This window comes from Eublepharis macularius, chromosome 12 (assembly GCF_028583425.1).
Source record: "Eublepharis macularius isolate TG4126 chromosome 12, MPM_Emac_v1.0, whole genome shotgun sequence".
Lineage (NCBI taxonomy): Eukaryota > Metazoa > Chordata > Lepidosauria > Squamata > Eublepharidae > Eublepharis > Eublepharis macularius.
In genome coordinates, this window is record NC_072801.1 from 31,090,675 (window position 1) to 31,107,751 (window position 17,077).

The following is a 17,077-nucleotide window of genomic DNA, read 5'->3' on the forward strand; positions in this document are numbered from 1 at the left end:
ACACTGAACCTTTTACAACAAGGATAATACTATGTTGCTTAAATGGGTTTGGGAGATTCAAAAAATGGGCAGAGAAAGACAATCAAGGAAAATGAGAGCTGCCACCCAGGAGATCTCCCTGGAATGACTTCCAGCCTCCAGACAAGGGAGGTAAGCGTCTGGAAGGGAGAGTGTTTACATTTTTTGCCTGCTCTCCACCTTAAAAAGAGAGTGTGTGACTATTCCCCCTCCCTTACCCCTGTATCTCTCTGCCAGAAGTTCTACATGATCTAAAATCTGTTTGCAAGTCCAGGTACTGTTATTTTGGATACAGATTTATATCAAATGAAATTGCTTGAGCGAGACAAAAAAAAACACCCTCACTGCTGTAATTGCCAGCACTTGTCTGGCTGAAATATGAATGAGTATTAACCCATTCTGTCTGTCCAGCTGGAAAAGAGTCAGAATTCCTTGGCAGTGGGACACAAGTCATTTGTTCTGGGGTGTTCTTGCAGGGAGCGCTCTGGCAAACAGGATGAACAAAAAGAATTGGAGGATGTTGCACAGAATATTTATCTTAAAACCTTCCAACTGGAAATACAGAGGAGTGAGTCAAAATAGGAATTTAAGAGATGGAACAAGAACAGGTCAAAAAACCTGTGAAGCACTGGTTGAGGGAAGCCCTGAAGTTCAGCAGGAAAAGTACTGGAAAGAAGAGAAGCGAATGAAATGAAATAAATCTGGAGTAACATGAAGATGACTGAATCTTTCGTACAGAACCAAGACGTTAAAAAAGTTAGCAAGCATTGAACTGATGGATTGTTCTCATTATTTTTCTGTCTTTTGAGATGATTTGAGATGTTTTTTCATGCTGCTTTGTCTAGTTGATTAATTCAGTTTTTGCTGTTCTTTTAGCTTATGGCTCTTGATTAGAAAATGATTCTAGTGTTATTTATGAACTGTTTTATTACATGTGTCAGAAGAGGTGATATATAAATATTTCAAACAAAAGATTAATTGGAAGAACTAAGGCTAGAATCTAGTCCAGGGAGGTTCCAAGAACCTCAAGTATGGGCAAAAAAGCAATGGTTCAGGTTTTAAATATCATAGGTCTTGATTCGAAACACTACTTCACAGCACTTAGGTAGGATTGATCAGTTTAATTATGAGGCTAACCAGCCCTCCCTTGGACTGTACCATCTTATTGTGCCAGGAGCAAGGAAGAGGACAAATCTGAGAGAACCACTTGCAGGGTCCAAGGCAATTTGTAGGCTGCCTATCAAGGAACAGAAGCAATATTTCTGCACAAAGGCAGCTTAGTGTCGATTCCAACTTGAAGTGGTCTTTCCATATTACTTTTCTAAAAATGTGTTTATCAGATGGAGGGGGATGTGTTAAAATTTGGGAATAACTGGATGGAGCAGAGCTGTCTTTGAGCACTCTAATCCCAGGGTTTTTGTTTGTGAGCTTCTCTGCCCAACATCTTCTCCCCTGATATCCATGAACTGGATCTGCTTCAGGCAGCTGTTCCAAACTGATAACCAAAGGAAGGAACACAGTGCTCTTGGCAGGGGAACAAGGCTGGGGAGGAGTCTAGCTGTGCTGACAATGGCTTGGCTTCATGCAGCCACAAACAGAACTAAACAGGACTGCTAGGTTGCTGACGTACAGCTCATATAACTCTGATTTTGAAGCAGTTGCGCGCGCGCGCGCGCGCACACACACACACACACAGAGCCTGCTTCATTCATTTTCATAGGGCTTGCTGGTTGTTCCTGGCCCTAGGGTGGCATGACGTTCTTCCACCTTTGTGGAAGATTGTGGATTACACAGTGTAAGTCAATACGATCAACAACAGGGGCATTCGATAAACAGTGTGATAGGGTATGCTAATGCAAATTTGCAGAGATTTGAAAACAAGCAGAAATCCTATACAGACTGAAACAATGCTGACACAGAGCACAAGAAATTAAACCTGGCGTAATAAATAATGAAGAAATTACCCAGTAGGAGCATATATACAGCAAGAGATAGTACACAGGAGTATAGTCTACAGCCCCTGTCACTTTACCTATGCATCTCTTTCAAACCATTTACTTACAGTGCAGCCCTCCTATCTGTGAAACGAAGCCCTCCTAAAGGATTCAGTTTTGCATAGTTTACAGAAAACCAGCTTTCCTGATCTCATCAGGAAGACCATTCCGTAAAGTGGGGGCCACCAGAATGTAGGGTGACACTTGCAGAAGGTCCTGTTCAGATGAAGAAAGCTACCATGGAGGAGCATAGGAAGAGAGGCTTTGTACGTGAAAGCCAAAACCTTGAATTGAGCCCTCTAACTGATGGGTAGCCAATAGAGTGACTGCAGAATGGGAGTAATATGCATGCTATGCCTACCTCCCGATAATAACCAAGCTGTGGTGCTCTGCATCAGTTGGAGTCACCAATTTGACTCTAAGGGGAGATCTATGCAGAGTGCATTACAGTTATCTAGCCATGATGATACAAATCGCATAGATCCATATATGGATCCATGGTCATACCTGCCATGTCATGATGAGTGCCATCTTCTGAGCTTGACTGAATTGGAAGAAAGTGTTTTTTTGTTGCTACATTATTTTGCTTCTCTGGTAGCAGTGCTGGATCCAGAATAACCCCTAGATTCTTAACTGAGTCAGCAAGGGTCAACTGAACCCTATCAAAAGTACGGAGCACAATGTCCTTCAAGATGTCTGCCTTACCAAGCAGCATCACTTCCGTCCTGTCTGGGTACAGTTTCGATTTGTTTGCTTTCAGCCATTTGACCACAGTTGTCAGGCAGTAGCTTAAGGCCTTTACTGCATCACCAGGGGATTTGGATAAAGCTGGGCGTCGTCCACATATTGATGACATCCAATTCCATAGCTCCAAATGATTTCTCCTAAAGGCTTTACATAGTGTTTGAATAACATAGGGGATAAATTGCACCCTGCAGAACTCCACAAGAAAATTCCCACACTGAAGATCTCCAAAAGCAATCCTTTGAGTCCATTTGATACAGTAGATCATGCCATTCTGTTGAGGCATTTGGAGGCAGAAGTGGATATCAGGAGATGTGCCTTGGAAAGGTTTAAATCGTTCCTCATCAAATGGATCTGATTCCCACCAACAGGGAAGAACTGATGGATGAGGCGAAAGTACTAGAAAACTGGGATAGCAGTGCCGGTGTTGTTTTGGAATTTAAGATCTTGGGGGAAAGAAAAGCTGCATGTAGTCAGACATATTGGCTGGACTTTAGAAAAACTAATTTCAACAAACTCAAAGAAATGCTGGGAAGAATCCCATTGGTCAAAATGCTCAAGGAGAAGGGAGTTCAAGATGGTGAGAGTTCCTTAAATGTGAGGTAATGAAGGCACAATCACAAATTATTTCAATGAGGATAAAGAAGCCAGGGTGGCTCCATAAACAGAATTCCAGCTCCGCCTGTCCTAGGAAACAGCCAATGACACTGGCAGAATCTTGAGCTAGTGACAGTTGAAAGTCTGTTGGAAGGTACTAGGTACTAAAAGAGAAGTTTTTAAATTGCTGAGGAGAAGCAGCAGAGAAATAGCTGGCTCCGTTCACTCCGGTATTCTGTTGTAAATAAAAAGTTATTCTAGTGTCTGGTTTAACCCTGGCTGGCTTGAAGCTGTTGGCTGAGGGGAAACAGAACAGACACACAAAATTCAAAACACTCTGGTCACAACAAAAAGGAAGTAAACTCTAAGTTCCCTTTTCCCAGTAACCCTGGACAGTAGCTGGGTGAAGGTAAATGAATGGAGGAAACAGGCTACCTATCTGGTGGAGCCTCTGGAAAGACAAGATAGGGGACCCTGTGAGGATTTGGCTCAGGGCTCTCTGCCTGATAAATAAAGATTAGACAGGTGGTGTGTTGTGACAGCACGTAAGTGCCCGTAAAGCCCAGGTCTTGTGCAGGGAGACTGTTCATAAGAATGTTTATCTTTTGGTGATCAGGTGCCTCTTAAGAACACCTCCTCCACTGGCAATTGTGGCTTGGAAAGTCTGCCTAACTTTAGCATCCAAAAGCCCCAACAGAACTTAAACCAGTAATGCCTGTTGCTTCAAACAGTACAGCTCCAAAACGACACTATTTGTTCATCCTGAACAAAGTAAAAAAGTGAACCCATTCATACTTTCAGAAAGGACTTCTCCTGACACTTTTCGGCAGGACCTGCAATTCCTTGTCCACCCCTCCCCCCCACCACACAGACCCTTTATTTCCATCTTACCCAGTAAGTGAGCTGGAATGGGGCCTTTCAGATTGATGTATTTTGGGCCATATCGCTCATACAACTTCCTCCTGACAAAAGCATGGAGATTTAAGTAGAGTTCCTCCAGCTGATGATAAAGGTTCTCCAGATCATCCTCAAAAGTGGGTGAATCATATTTGGAGCGCCAGTAAGCTCCAGTATCCTTGAATCCTGGGTGAAAAAAGAGCACAGAACCCAATGAAGGAGTCATCTGTAATCTCAGCACACAGGTGAGGGACCTTTCTGATCCACTTACATTTGAATTTCTAACCTTCTGTGCACTGAAGGCATAGATTATGTGATTAGGAACTGAAATATGACCAAATAAGGTTCAAATTTGCACAGCAGTATTAGGAATTGCCAAGGGAAGATCTCAAAAGCACGGCTTGTTTCTCAGGACTCTCAATGGTTCTACTGAACTCTAGCCTAATTCATATGATAATCATAGAGCATATACATAACTATGACATGGTGAAATGGTCTTAGCTGATGTGGTCATCATCTCGTAAATGCTTTGAACATCATTTTTATTTTTTATTTTTACCTCATATATACCCTGCCTTTCTTCCCAGTGGGGACCCAAAGTGGCTTATATTGTTCTCCTCTCCTCCATTTTATTCTCACAACAGCCCTGTGTGGTAGGTTAGGTGAGAGTATGTGACTGGCCCAAGGTCATCCAGCAAGCTTCCTCAACCGAGTGAGGAATCGAACCTGGGTTGCCCAAATCCTAGTCCATCACTGTGGCCTGGAATATTTTCGGAAATCTGTCTCAATATCAAGCCACACTCTGGATATGTAAAAACACACATCATAGGACTTTTCTACGACAATACAATTCACAGCCGCTTCACTCCAGTACCACCATGGAAAGAGGCTCTGTGAATTGGCTAACTCCTAGGAAAGATGGAAAACAAACTACACATGGGAAAAATAGGCAGAAGTCCACAGAAGGGTGCTAAACTTGGGAGGGGGTCACCACTACCAAGCCCCAATGAAACTTCCCATCCATACCTTTTTTGTGTCTTTTTAAAAAATAACCTAAAAAGCCACAACTGTTTAAGTCTTTATTTTGCAAGGCAGATATTCTGATCTGTTAGCAGCCAATCCCCATCTCTAACCCCAATCCACATGTAGAATGTCTCACCATCCATTCTGTAGGCCTCGTTGCTTAGTGACACGAAGTCCTCATACTTGGCCCTCAGTGGAATGCCAGCTGCATTGTGCCAGCTTTCCCAGGCATACAACAGCTTCCTGTAACTGCGAGAGGTGGCCATGATGTCTGTTATCTCTGAGAAGGGTGGAAAGAACCCCAGACAAAATAGTCACAAGATCACATGACTAAAAAGAACCCCAAGGACTATCAAGTCCAAACCCCTTATACCACTCACCAATCCCTGTACAGATCTACCCACATAAAAAAGAGCAAGGCATATCACAAGGAGTCACGAGCCCCCCCCCCTCCATTTTTAATAATAACATTTGATTTATATACCACCCTTCAGGACAACTTAAGGCCCATTCAGAGCAGTTTACAAAGTGTCATTATTATCCTCATGACAATCACTCTGTGAGGTAGGTGGGGCTGAAAGAGCTCCGAGATGCTGTGACTGACCCAATGTCAACCAGCTGGCTACCTGTACACCCTCACTCCCAGCCTGAAGGTATGTACTGCATTTAGAACACTGTGAACAAGTGTTAGTCCCTGAGAAAAAGTCACAGAACATGAGGAGAAAATGCCCTGTTTTGTGTCTCAAGATGGATCTTGCAGTACTTGAAGGGCTGTCATATAGAAGATGGCACAGAGTTCTTTTCTGTTGCCCCAAAAGTTCGGACCAGAACCAACGGGTTCAAATTAAATCAAAAGAGTTTTCAGCTAAACATTAAGAAGAACTTCCTGACAGTTGGAGTAGTCCCTCAGTGGAACAGGCTTCCTCAGGTGGTGGTGGGCTCTCCTTCTCTGGAGGTTTTTAAGCAGGGGCTAGATGGCCATCTGACAGCAATGCTGATTCTGTGAACCTTGGCAGATCAGGAGAGGGAGGGCAGGAAGGGTTACATCAGTGCTCAGTTCTCGTGGCCCCTTCTTACATGCCCAGGGTAATGCTGATCACCACTTGGGGTCAGGTAGTAATTTTCCCCAGGTCAGTTTGTCTAGGGATTCTGGAGGTGTTTTGCCATCTTCTGGGCATGGAGCAGGGGTCACGGGGTGTGTGAGTGGGGGGGAGGTAGTTGTGAATTTCCTGCATTGTGCAGGGGGTTGGACTAGATGACCCTGGAGGTACTTTCCAACCCTATGATTTTAATAATGCAAGCAACAGCCATAATTTTGCAGCAGTGACAACTTTTGAAGAAAATGCCTTTTTGCAGGACAAACTGGGAAGGGCAAGGTACAATGCAGGACTAATAAAATCAAGCCCCACCAAAGACTCTTCTTTCTGTATTATGCTGTGCATAGTATACAATCACTGATCATTAAGATAATCTAGGCATTAAGTGCTCTGCTTCCTCAACCAGACATTTTTTGCTTAAAGATTTTCTCTGTGTGATTTTCTAATGTGTGTTTTCAATCAGAATTACTAGTACATTTATGAACAGTTGTGGAGGCACACCTGATGATTCTTGGATAAGTTTAATAAGTGTTTAATAATAAGTTTGATAGTTTTATTAATACAAATGTTTTAGTATGATTCCAGAGGGTGCCTAACTAGCTTTGATGAGGAATGGATCCCCTGCTCTTAGGCCTTCCTCTCTCTAACAAGTAAAAGCCACCTCTCCCTCACCCCAATAAGGACCCCATCCCTCTGGTTACTTCCTTGCAAACCAGGTTATCCCAAATTGCACTCAGAAATTAGTCTTTTGGCTAACTATTACTCTCAGAGGCCATGGAACTAAGCAATCCTGAATAGCAAAAATGTAGTAGCTCTCAACCCCAACAAGTATGTATGTGTGATCAGCTGTAACCCTGAAAGCAACCCTGAGGTGGGAAAGCAACCCTGAGGTGTTTTCTGGTCATCTCCATGACTTCTCAGGCCGTATTCTGTCTGGGATTGCAGGAAAAAGAGAAGTCATAAAACTGAGACACTAAGATTAGGCAGCAGAAACAGAAAAGCTGGTTCACTGACAGGAATGTAGCCAGGCTCCCAGGGAAGCCGGGACACTCCCTTGATGATAGTTCTATTCTTCGGTTTCCTGATGGTCATCAAAATTCAGACCATGTTTAAAGATCCATGTTTGTTGGGCAATAATTGACCTTATAGGACCATTAAGGAATCTGCTTTACAATGCAGAAACTGATCATAAGGAAGGTTGGGACATCAGCCATCTCCTGGCCTCTGTTAATCAGGCTTGTGACTCGGGTAAATCAATCAGATCACTACCCATCCTTTGTCGAACAGACCTGAGTTGGCCACCTGTAATATTCCAATCAGGTTCAAAATTTCTAGCCTGGGTCCAATCCCATCACAGCAGAGACACTGTCCTCCTCTCAATGCAACTGGAGGTATATAAAAGCCACCTCTTAGCTCCCAAACTTTTGTAGCTGGTTTCTGGATTCCCCCCTGCTACCCCAACCCTATTGTTAGTCTACTCTTGCTGAAATCACTTAGTCTCCTCTAGACTTCCCACAGTTGGCAACAAGCTCTCAAAATACTGGGTCCTTCCTTCTTCCTCCTGATTTCTACACAGAATAGAAATGGTATATCTTTGCTCCCCATCCTTAATCTTATTTTCCAATTCACTCTGCACCACTCAGAGCTGGTATTTTGCTCCTCTCTGCTAGTTAGGGCCTCATAGCTGGAAAGACTAGACACTCATTTCTCTTCTGTTCCCCATATTTAGACCTTTAGCTTAGAAGTAACTCCAGCTCTGAATAGCTCTGGTTGATGTTTTCTGGGTGTTGTTAGGAAATGTAGTATTTGCTGGTGTTTTGTTTTAGTGTGTGTGTGTTACATGCAGTCAAGTTGCCTCTGACCTTTGGTGATCCTATGAATGAAAGACCTCCAAAATATCTTATACTCAGGATAAGCTCTCCCCCATATTGTCCCATCCCTCAATAAACTCTATATTTCTCTTTAGACCTTTAGATCTGTTTCTGTTATCCTTTTCCTACTGAATCAAGCCCCCCACAGTTACTCACAGCCACCTTATTAAATAAAGACCCCTCTTCCCACTCCCTGCACAATCATGTTCACATGTGTGCAGCACATTGCATCAAGACAGGTTTGACACAGAGAGCTGAAATAAGTGGACGAGGCAAAATGCATCTGTGATAGCCCACAAAAAGGATCCCCCACCCCACCCCACCCCACCAAAGACTGATGCAAGACTAGAATGTATGGAGTGAAATGGTTTGATGGATGAGGCAGAGGCTGGTTGTTGTGGATTTTCCGGGCTGTATAGCCGTGGTCTTGGCATTGTAGTTCCTGACGTTTCGCCAGCAGCTGTGGCTGGCATCTTCAAAGGTGTAGCACCAAAAGACAGAGATCTCTCAGTGTCACAGTGTGGAAAAGATGTTGGCAGGCCATTTCCACACTGTGACACTGAGAGATCTCTGCCTTTTGGTGCTACACCTCTGAAGATGCCAGCCACAGCTGCTGGTGAAACGTCAGGAACTACAATGCCAAGACCACAGCTATACAGCCCGGAAAATCCACAACAACCATCGTTCTCCGGCTGTGAAAGCCTTCGACAATATATTGAGGCTATTTTAGGTGCAGGGAGCACATGAGAAAAGGATTCAGAATATAGAAAAGGCCAGTCACAGGTGATCCGCTGTGATGCAGGCCCTGAAAGGAACATCCACAGTGACTTAATGGAGTCTTGAGCATTCCAGCTTCCTTCCTTCTTCCAAAGAAAAACGTTTTGTTTTACAGGTCTAACTTACAATTATTGCTACTGGAGAAGTCCTGTGATGGCCTTTAGATCCTTAAATGGCTTTGGACCAGGATCTGGGATGGACCATGCCCCTCTATATGTGAATTTACCCAATGATTTCAAATCTTCCACACAAGCCCTATGCCACATGCCCACATTGATGGTGGCCTTTTTCCACTATTGTGCCCACATTATGGAACATTCTCCTTCAAGGCACGAGGTTTATCTTGCCTCCACACCTTCTAAGGTCCTATGAAGACATTCTTATTTCAGAAGACATTTGGGAGTAGATGAGTTTCTTGAATTTGTTTATGTTCTTTAAGCTATACTATATACTAGTTACTAGTAGAAAGAGAGACTAAAATGCCCTAAAGAAAAAGAACATTTCAGTGCATTGAAGCACTGAGATTCTTTTGCCATTTTTCTGATAAGCCTTTGTTTTCTAAATGAGGGTTTGCATCTTTTGGACATGTTGTACTATATCTACAGGAAAACACATAAATAATCACAGTTTGTACCATAGTTATGTTCCTGGATGCCACTGAAAATCCTCTTCTCTCAATGAGAGGATTGTTCAGATGTACGGACAGGGAACTCATACACTGTCCCATTTTTAGAAACATTTCTAGCTGCCACTACAAAATTTCATCTCTCAGACTAAGACTGTGCATGGAAAACATTGTACCCCTCCATTCTGTGGTATGCATGGCACGGCTTGTTCTGTGCTTGAGTGCTTGGCTGCTACTATGATAATTCTTTTTGCCCTGATGTAAGAAGTCTAATTGCCTCTCATCAAGACACAAAGTGGGCAGAAGTAATGAGTTTTGATGCAGAAAGCTCGTTGGGTTGTTCTTCACATATTTTGCCAGCTGCTGCTCATTTTAAGTTTGAGTTTTCCAAATACTATCCCTAGAAATCTGGGCTACTTGTTGTATTTATTTAATTTTTTTTAGACAAATATCTTGTGATCTGTTCCTCCTCTCATTTCTTATACATATCCATATTTATATTGAACTAAAGAGTCCTCCCAAAGCCAGTGAGATGCTGCCTTAACAGGCAGCAAAAATCATGCACCTATGCACACAGAAATGCTAACTACAATTCTCTTTGGCAAGAATGGCTAATGGCACTGGTTAGACAACCATTCAGCTCTCTGTATCAAAATCTTTGAGGCATCCCCATGTTCAGGCAGACTGGGGAGATTAGGAGGATCATACCTGGTTCTAGGGACCAACAGCTGGAGTTCTGGTTTGGTGGGCACACTTTTGCAGTAGAGTAGATGCTGTCCATCTCACTCAAGATCGTGTTATACTAGAAAGGCAAGAGAAAAACTACTGGTTGGAGTGACAGACCCCTATACCTGCCATACCCAAGAAACCACATGTTCCCACCCACCCCCGCCTCCGACCTGATCACAATTTCTGGCTGGAAGTGGCCATCTAGTGGCATAATGGGAGTACACAGGAAAGTTACTACAAGCACATTCAGTATTCAAAAGTATGTTCTTTATCACAGAAGAGATACTTCCGTGTGTCTGGCCAGTAAGGGTAGAAAGATGCTGCAACAGGCCATTGTGCATGTCAGGGTGCATTGAAAGGGCAATGGGCCATACTTATGAGAAGATCCTTTCCTACTGATGCCCAAATTTTCCTTTTGCACATCAGGTGTCCAAGTTGAACACTCAAATATACCTCACGGGGTCAACAGCTCTGTTTCTCAAGGTAGGGGAGATTTGTGATATCTTATATACTCTATTCACTGCTATCTTCTTTAAGCCTTTTATGAATATGAACGTGATCTCCATTGTCTCCAGAAATTAAACTTTCACTACTGCCTCGAGTTCATATCGCTGAGTGGTGCCATAATGTGGGGGAGGGGAGCGGTAAAAGCCCCTGTGGTCCTCTAGGTCGTTTTATATCTTTAGAGCACCCAAAGACAAGAGCAAGTCTGAGTCCCTGTTTCTTTCAGAAATACTGCAATACCCTCCCCCATCCCAATTCAGGTAAACATTAAGTAGCTGTGGATAATCAGGGTGTCTCCGTGGCAGTTTTATTTTGATGGCTTTTAGATTTTTATTACTATTCTAGTTTTTCATTAAGCTTTTTCCATTTTCTAAGCAAGTTAGAAATTTGTATTCCTAAGTAGTCTGAATTTCAACACAAAGGCTCTAAAATAGCATCAAACATTCTGAAACAAGACGCAGTAAAAACTCAGACAGCTGCATCTTTTAGAGGTTATCATTTGAAGGCATTTCTGGGAAATAACTGGCTTTATAGACCTCACAGAAATGCATTTGATGGAACAGGAACATGCAGAAATAAGTTACTTTGCTTATCAACTGTAGACTCCCTAGAGAGCACAGGATATCATTAGGCATTCACAAGCAGTTCTAAGGGCTGTTGGGTTTTTTGCTACTCACATCACAGGTTAATGTAGAGAAACGAGAGAATGCACTGAAAGTCAGGTATGTTGCAAAGTTGGCAGGCAGAACATTTATCCCTAGCATCTAAGAACATGGGAGAAGTAGCTGTGACAAGATAACTGCAGTCCTCCCTACCTGCCCAGGCAAACCCTTGGTGTAAAAAATGCCTCATCAATCAGATGGCCCGGTACAGGAGTTTACTTTCAGTTACTTTGCATTATTCCTTGGGATTGCCTGTCTTATTACTTTCTCACATTGGCTAAAGGACAAACTCATTAACTAGAATTTTTTCAGTCCACTAAGAACTTAAATAGATTTGGTTCTTTTTTTACTGTAAGAGAAGAAAGAAATGAAATTGAGGCTAGAAGGGAGGACTCTAAGAGCCAAGCTACAAGTGACGCCTTACACAGGTTGGACACTTGTCAGTTTTGATGGGAAATGTAGGCATCCTGGTTATACAGCTTGGCTCTCCATTACAGCTGCAAGACCAGGATGCCTACATATCTAGCTCTTTGGAGATCTCTCCAAGGCTGGATAGGTGGCTTCTTCTCCATTTGGAAACTCACATAGTTAAGGCATCTTTAGTGATTCTCTATTATTTTCCATTTTGTTACCTCTTGCCAATTTTTATTTTGCTCCTACTTCCTGTCTTTTTAAGTGCTGCATAAATTTTTGGTTTTACCTTCTAAATATGCTTGTTGAATATTCCTCACAGCCTTGTGGCATTTAAGACTCCTCCAGTCATGTTATCAAAGTTTGATTCCGCCCCCATTGATCTGAGGGTCTTTGACTCTGTGGTACAAAAAAACTAAACAGACATCCTTGGATGCCTTTAATATCCAATCTAGCCACTAGGTGAATAGCTGATATGGTGGTTTTAGAGCCTTGCTTAGGTCAGCAGAGAAAGTACAGAAATTTGGGCTGTAATGCATTTCTGATCCTGTCCAGAGGCTGTGATATCTATGACAGATCCTAAAACAGAGCAGAGTGGCTGGGAATGTCTCCAGTGAGGGATGCAGACCACTGGGGAGGAGATGATCTCTAATACATCGTCTCATTTGGGCCCACAGCTGAAGTGCTGATATCAGAGAGTGTGACATATGATTCCACCTGCATATCTTCAGACCCTACCCAGTGCAGTCTCTCTCTTCTTTTGATGTCAGCTAGAATCTGTTGCTTGGTTACCTCTACTCACTATGTCACAGCTTCTTCAGACCTGGCACACACCCTCCTCTGTCCTCCCGACCTACAACAAAGACTCTTTCCATTGAGGGTAGTACCAACCAGTTGTCGCTTGTCCACGGGTAAGTTGGAAGGCCCCAATGTTTGGATGGAGCTGATGATTTTTTTCAGTTGAGGATCACTGAAGTTCTGCCAGATAGAACCATAGCTGTCCTTTGCTTTCTGCCCCCAAGCCTCTATGAATTCCTGCTCGTTCAAAGAGGCTTCTATCTGTAACAGAGGGAAAAACATCTATTAAACTTTCCTTCAAGAACTCCAGGGTATAAGATACCGTCTTTCCCTCCTCCATTTGATCTTGACAACAGTTATGAAAGAGAATGGCTGCCCCAAGGTCATACAATGGCTGAGAGAGGATCTGAACTCAGATCTCACCAGTCATAGTCCAATACCATAACTATTACACCATACTGTTAGAGAACTGGAGGTGAAGTTTCTGTCAAATGTTTGTGTTTACAGTCCTGAAGTGGGTCATTTGCCAGGGCTCTGAGAAAAGGGTTAACAACATGAGCTTCCTGTTGTTCTCTTTGGCTAATTTTTCTGTGAAGGACCCTTTCACAGGAGCTCCTATAACCACAATCCCTACATCTGTGCACTGAGTTCTCTAGGCATGAGAGCAGGTGGTTAGTAGCCCCACACTGAATACCCAATTATGTAAGATGTGCATTTTCATTCTTTGGGATTTATATGCTACTATTGGTGTGTTGTGTTTGGATATAGAGTTGGAATCTGATGATTCATCATCAGAGTGGGAGAAAGTGGGGCACAGCCATTTTTGGTTGTTTATTATTATTATTATTATTATTATTATTATTATTATTATTATTATTATTATTATTATGGGCAAGTATTTATGCATAGGGCATAGTTTCCCCTCACCATCCTAATCACTCATCTTATCTTCACTTTGTAGGGTCCAGTAGCACGTCCTCATGATTCAGAAGGACTTGGGCCTCTGTCCCTGGCAGCAAGGGAGGAAAACATCGAAGACCCCAGCTTGGTTAGCTCTCAGTGAGCAGGCAGAGCCTAGAAGTCTACCACAGATTTTGCTATGGAAGCTTCTCAAAGCCCACTGTTCCCTGACCTCCATGCATGGTTCCATCGCCCCCCCAGCCCCAGCCAGTGAGCCATTTGGCCAGGTTTTATTCAGCCAGGGTGGGAGTAAGGATATTCTGTTACTTTCAGCCCATCCGCTGTCACTTCTGATGAGACCAATATCCACTCCCAGGGCCCTGGCCGCTCACATTATCCTTCATAACAAACGAATAACAGTGGCCTCCTCAATGGGTCTTCATGTCTCTGCTCAAGCAGCCGTCAGGGACTGGAGGAAGTGACCCCTCCCACCTCAGCTGAAGGGACCAGGCCAGTGGTGTGTATGTGTGAAAAAGAAAGCACAATTCTAATGCTAGGAGAGAGAGAGGACTGGAGACTCTGCTGGACCTTGGCTGAAGTATTGGGAGGGAAGTGAAGGACAGCCCACCGCCCCATCTGACTTCGAAAAGGAAATCTGTATTAAATTCCCTGTAGGAAGTTCAGTACTACAAGTACTGTCTTCTCCAAAGGGAACCAATCAAGATAAGCACCAATCTCCAGAACTTCTTGCTATTTGGAAAAGCAAGGAGCATGTGACAGCATTCCATCAGTTGAAGTAGTGTATAGGATGGCAACGCTGATCCATTTTTTTAAAAAGTTGATCAGTTGATGGCAAAGCATTTCCCACACAACGCGTGGTCCCCACCTTACAGAATGGCCTGCCTGATGAGGCTTGGAAAGGCTTCCATTCTCCTGACTTCCTGCAAACTATAGAAAACTGAAGTATTCAAGAGGGCTTTTTTATGCAGTTAGAAGGGCTGTACTGTAACAAAATGGTTCAGAAAGATAATTTGGTAAAGGGATAGGGAGTGGGGCTGCAGACTATACTACTATAGTTGCTGTAAGTATGCTCCTACTAGGTAATTTCTGCATCATTTAACATGACATGGATGAATTGCTTATGCTTTGTTTCAGTACTTAGTTCCATATTAGACGACTTCTTGCTTATGCTTCATATTGTTTTAGTTTTAGTTATGTATCAGATTTCTGTTTGCTTATGCTTTGTTCCAGCACTGTTTTAGTTCTGTTTCTGCTTATTTTTAAATTTTCTGCTTTCCAATATCCTTTTACATTGTTTATTGAATGCCCCTTTTGTTGATTTAAAAATATGGGGCGTGGGTGGGAAGGAGGCCCAAGAGTGCTCCCTCTCCCCAGGGTCAATTCATCTGACCCAGTGTAAGAAACGTGGATGTAGCAATAATCCAAGCATCTCCTGCCAAGCAGTCTGGCACCAAAGCAGAACCCTTTCCTGGCCTCAGGCTAAATCTGCACCAAGGCCAAAGAAAGGCCTCCTACCAATTCCAAATGCAAGGAGTAAATGTGTCTTCATTGGCTAACCAGGAAATGTGCCAGGCAGTTTCTAAATAAAGCACATGCCGCTTGTGGGGAAACAAACTCTAAATGCATTGTGTAATTGAAAAGAAAACCCATGACAAGGAGAAGGAAAGGTGGGGAATGGTGCCAACAAGGTAGGTCAAATTCTGCATTAGGGGAATCCTACATATTAAACCTCGAGGAGACTCAACAAGAGCGAGTGGAGGCTGGGAGGCCCACCGACCCAGCTGGCTGGGAAAGGCCTCCTCCCTATGGGAAAGCACAATCACTTTGGGCCAATTCCCATGGCAATGGTCAGTTTCTCTCTTCTTTCACATCCTTATTGGCAACTGGGCAGGAAAGTGGAGTGAGATTTATACTATTTGGGGGTTGCCGCTTCTGTCTGCAGTGGAGAATTTGCCTCAGGAGTAGGTGAGGCCATAGGAGGGGGATAGGACCAGGAAAATGAATGCCCACATTCACTCAGCCTTGTATCTGCTTGTAAGCATTAATTGCAAGCTACCTTGCTGTAACTTGTCTCCATGGAAGAATGTATGCCTCCAAACATGCTGAATGCAGTGGATGTATTACTGGGTACTCATGAGAGAAAAAAAAAAAAGAAATAACTTGACTGTACTCTTTGAGAAAGGTGTTTTGAAACGGGCCTTACCAGGATCTAGACAACCCGTTAGAGGAATTATTAAAGAAGAAATAATATTAAGGAACTACCTGTGTAGTGGTTACAGTCATCTGGAGTGAAAAAGAAAAAATCTCTGGCAACGTTTCTTCCCTGCGAGTTGGACACACGGTGCTCAGGACCTCACAAACTGTTGGAAGGACTAGTGTTCGTATGGTGCTTTACTTGCGTTTGCACTTTACATTGTTGTGCAATATTCATATTGTTAGCACTTTGAGCACTTAAGCACTTTATCAATTGTTGAGGCAAAGCCTGGTGGTTAGCACCAGTGTAAATGGTTTTCTAACTGTGAGCAGGGTTGATGTCAAGTATTTATACGGTTCAATAATCAATTTCTATATACTGTTACATGCCTATACATTATTGTTAATAAAATTTTGAATACGTTAGTAAGTTTACACGGGTAACATTTGGTTTGTAGCCCTCTCTACGGGAAAGCACAATCGCTTTGGGCCAATTCCCATGGAAATGGTCAGTTTCTCTCTTCTTTCATATCCTTATTGGCAACTGAGCAGGAAAGTGGAGTGAGAGTTATACTATTTGGGGGTTGCCGCTTCTGTCTGCAGTAGAGAATTTGCCTCAGGAGTAGGTGAGGCCATAGAAGGGGGACAGGATCAGGAAAATGAATGCCCACATTCACTCAGCCTTGCATCTGCTTGTAAGCATTAATTGCAAGCTACCTTGCTGTAACTTGTTTCCATGAAAGAATGTATGCCTCCAAACGTGCTGAATTCACATAAAATCCAGGGTTGTTGTTTTTTTTTACTGATATACGCTGACAGTGTACAGGTACCTCTTTCAACTTGTGGGGCTTGAGCCATCTGTGCTGGGTTACCAGCTAAACTTGCCAAGCACCCGCTTATTGCAGGCAATCTCCTGCCAGTTCCCTCTGATGCTTGCCAGTAGACATGGGCATGAACAAAAAAAATTTAACGAACCAGTGGTTCGTGGTTCGGTGCCACCAACAAACGTGAACTAACGAACCAAAACGGCCCCTTGGTTACTCACCGTGAAGGGTCCTTCTCCTCTGATGGCAGGAGGACATCTTGGGTTGTTCCCTTTGCCCAATCAGGGAGGCAGGAAATTCCAAACTTGTTCCTCCTCTTCCTGTTGGCGCCCAGGACCGTCTCTTCCCTCCCAGTTCCAGGGACTCCGCAAGCAGTGAAATATAACCTTAAC

At 43.3% G+C, this 17,077-nt stretch overlaps 1 protein-coding gene across 1 annotated transcript in view; it reads right to left on the reverse strand.

The window, feature by feature from the left end:
* The window catches only part of ACE (angiotensin I converting enzyme), an 80,637-nt gene that overhangs the window by 44,411 nt on the left and 19,149 nt on the right, over positions 1 to 17,077 (reverse strand). Inside the window, exons 2-5 of the mRNA XM_054995357.1 lie at positions 12,841 to 13,008; positions 10,352 to 10,445; positions 5,410 to 5,553; positions 4,245 to 4,436 (exon numbers count right to left, since the gene is read on the reverse strand). Of these exons, the coding sequence (XP_054851332.1) occupies positions 4,245 to 4,436; positions 5,410 to 5,553; positions 10,352 to 10,445; positions 12,841 to 13,008 (598 nt within the window). The remainder of the gene's footprint in view (positions 1 to 4,244; positions 4,437 to 5,409; positions 5,554 to 10,351; positions 10,446 to 12,840; positions 13,009 to 17,077) is intronic.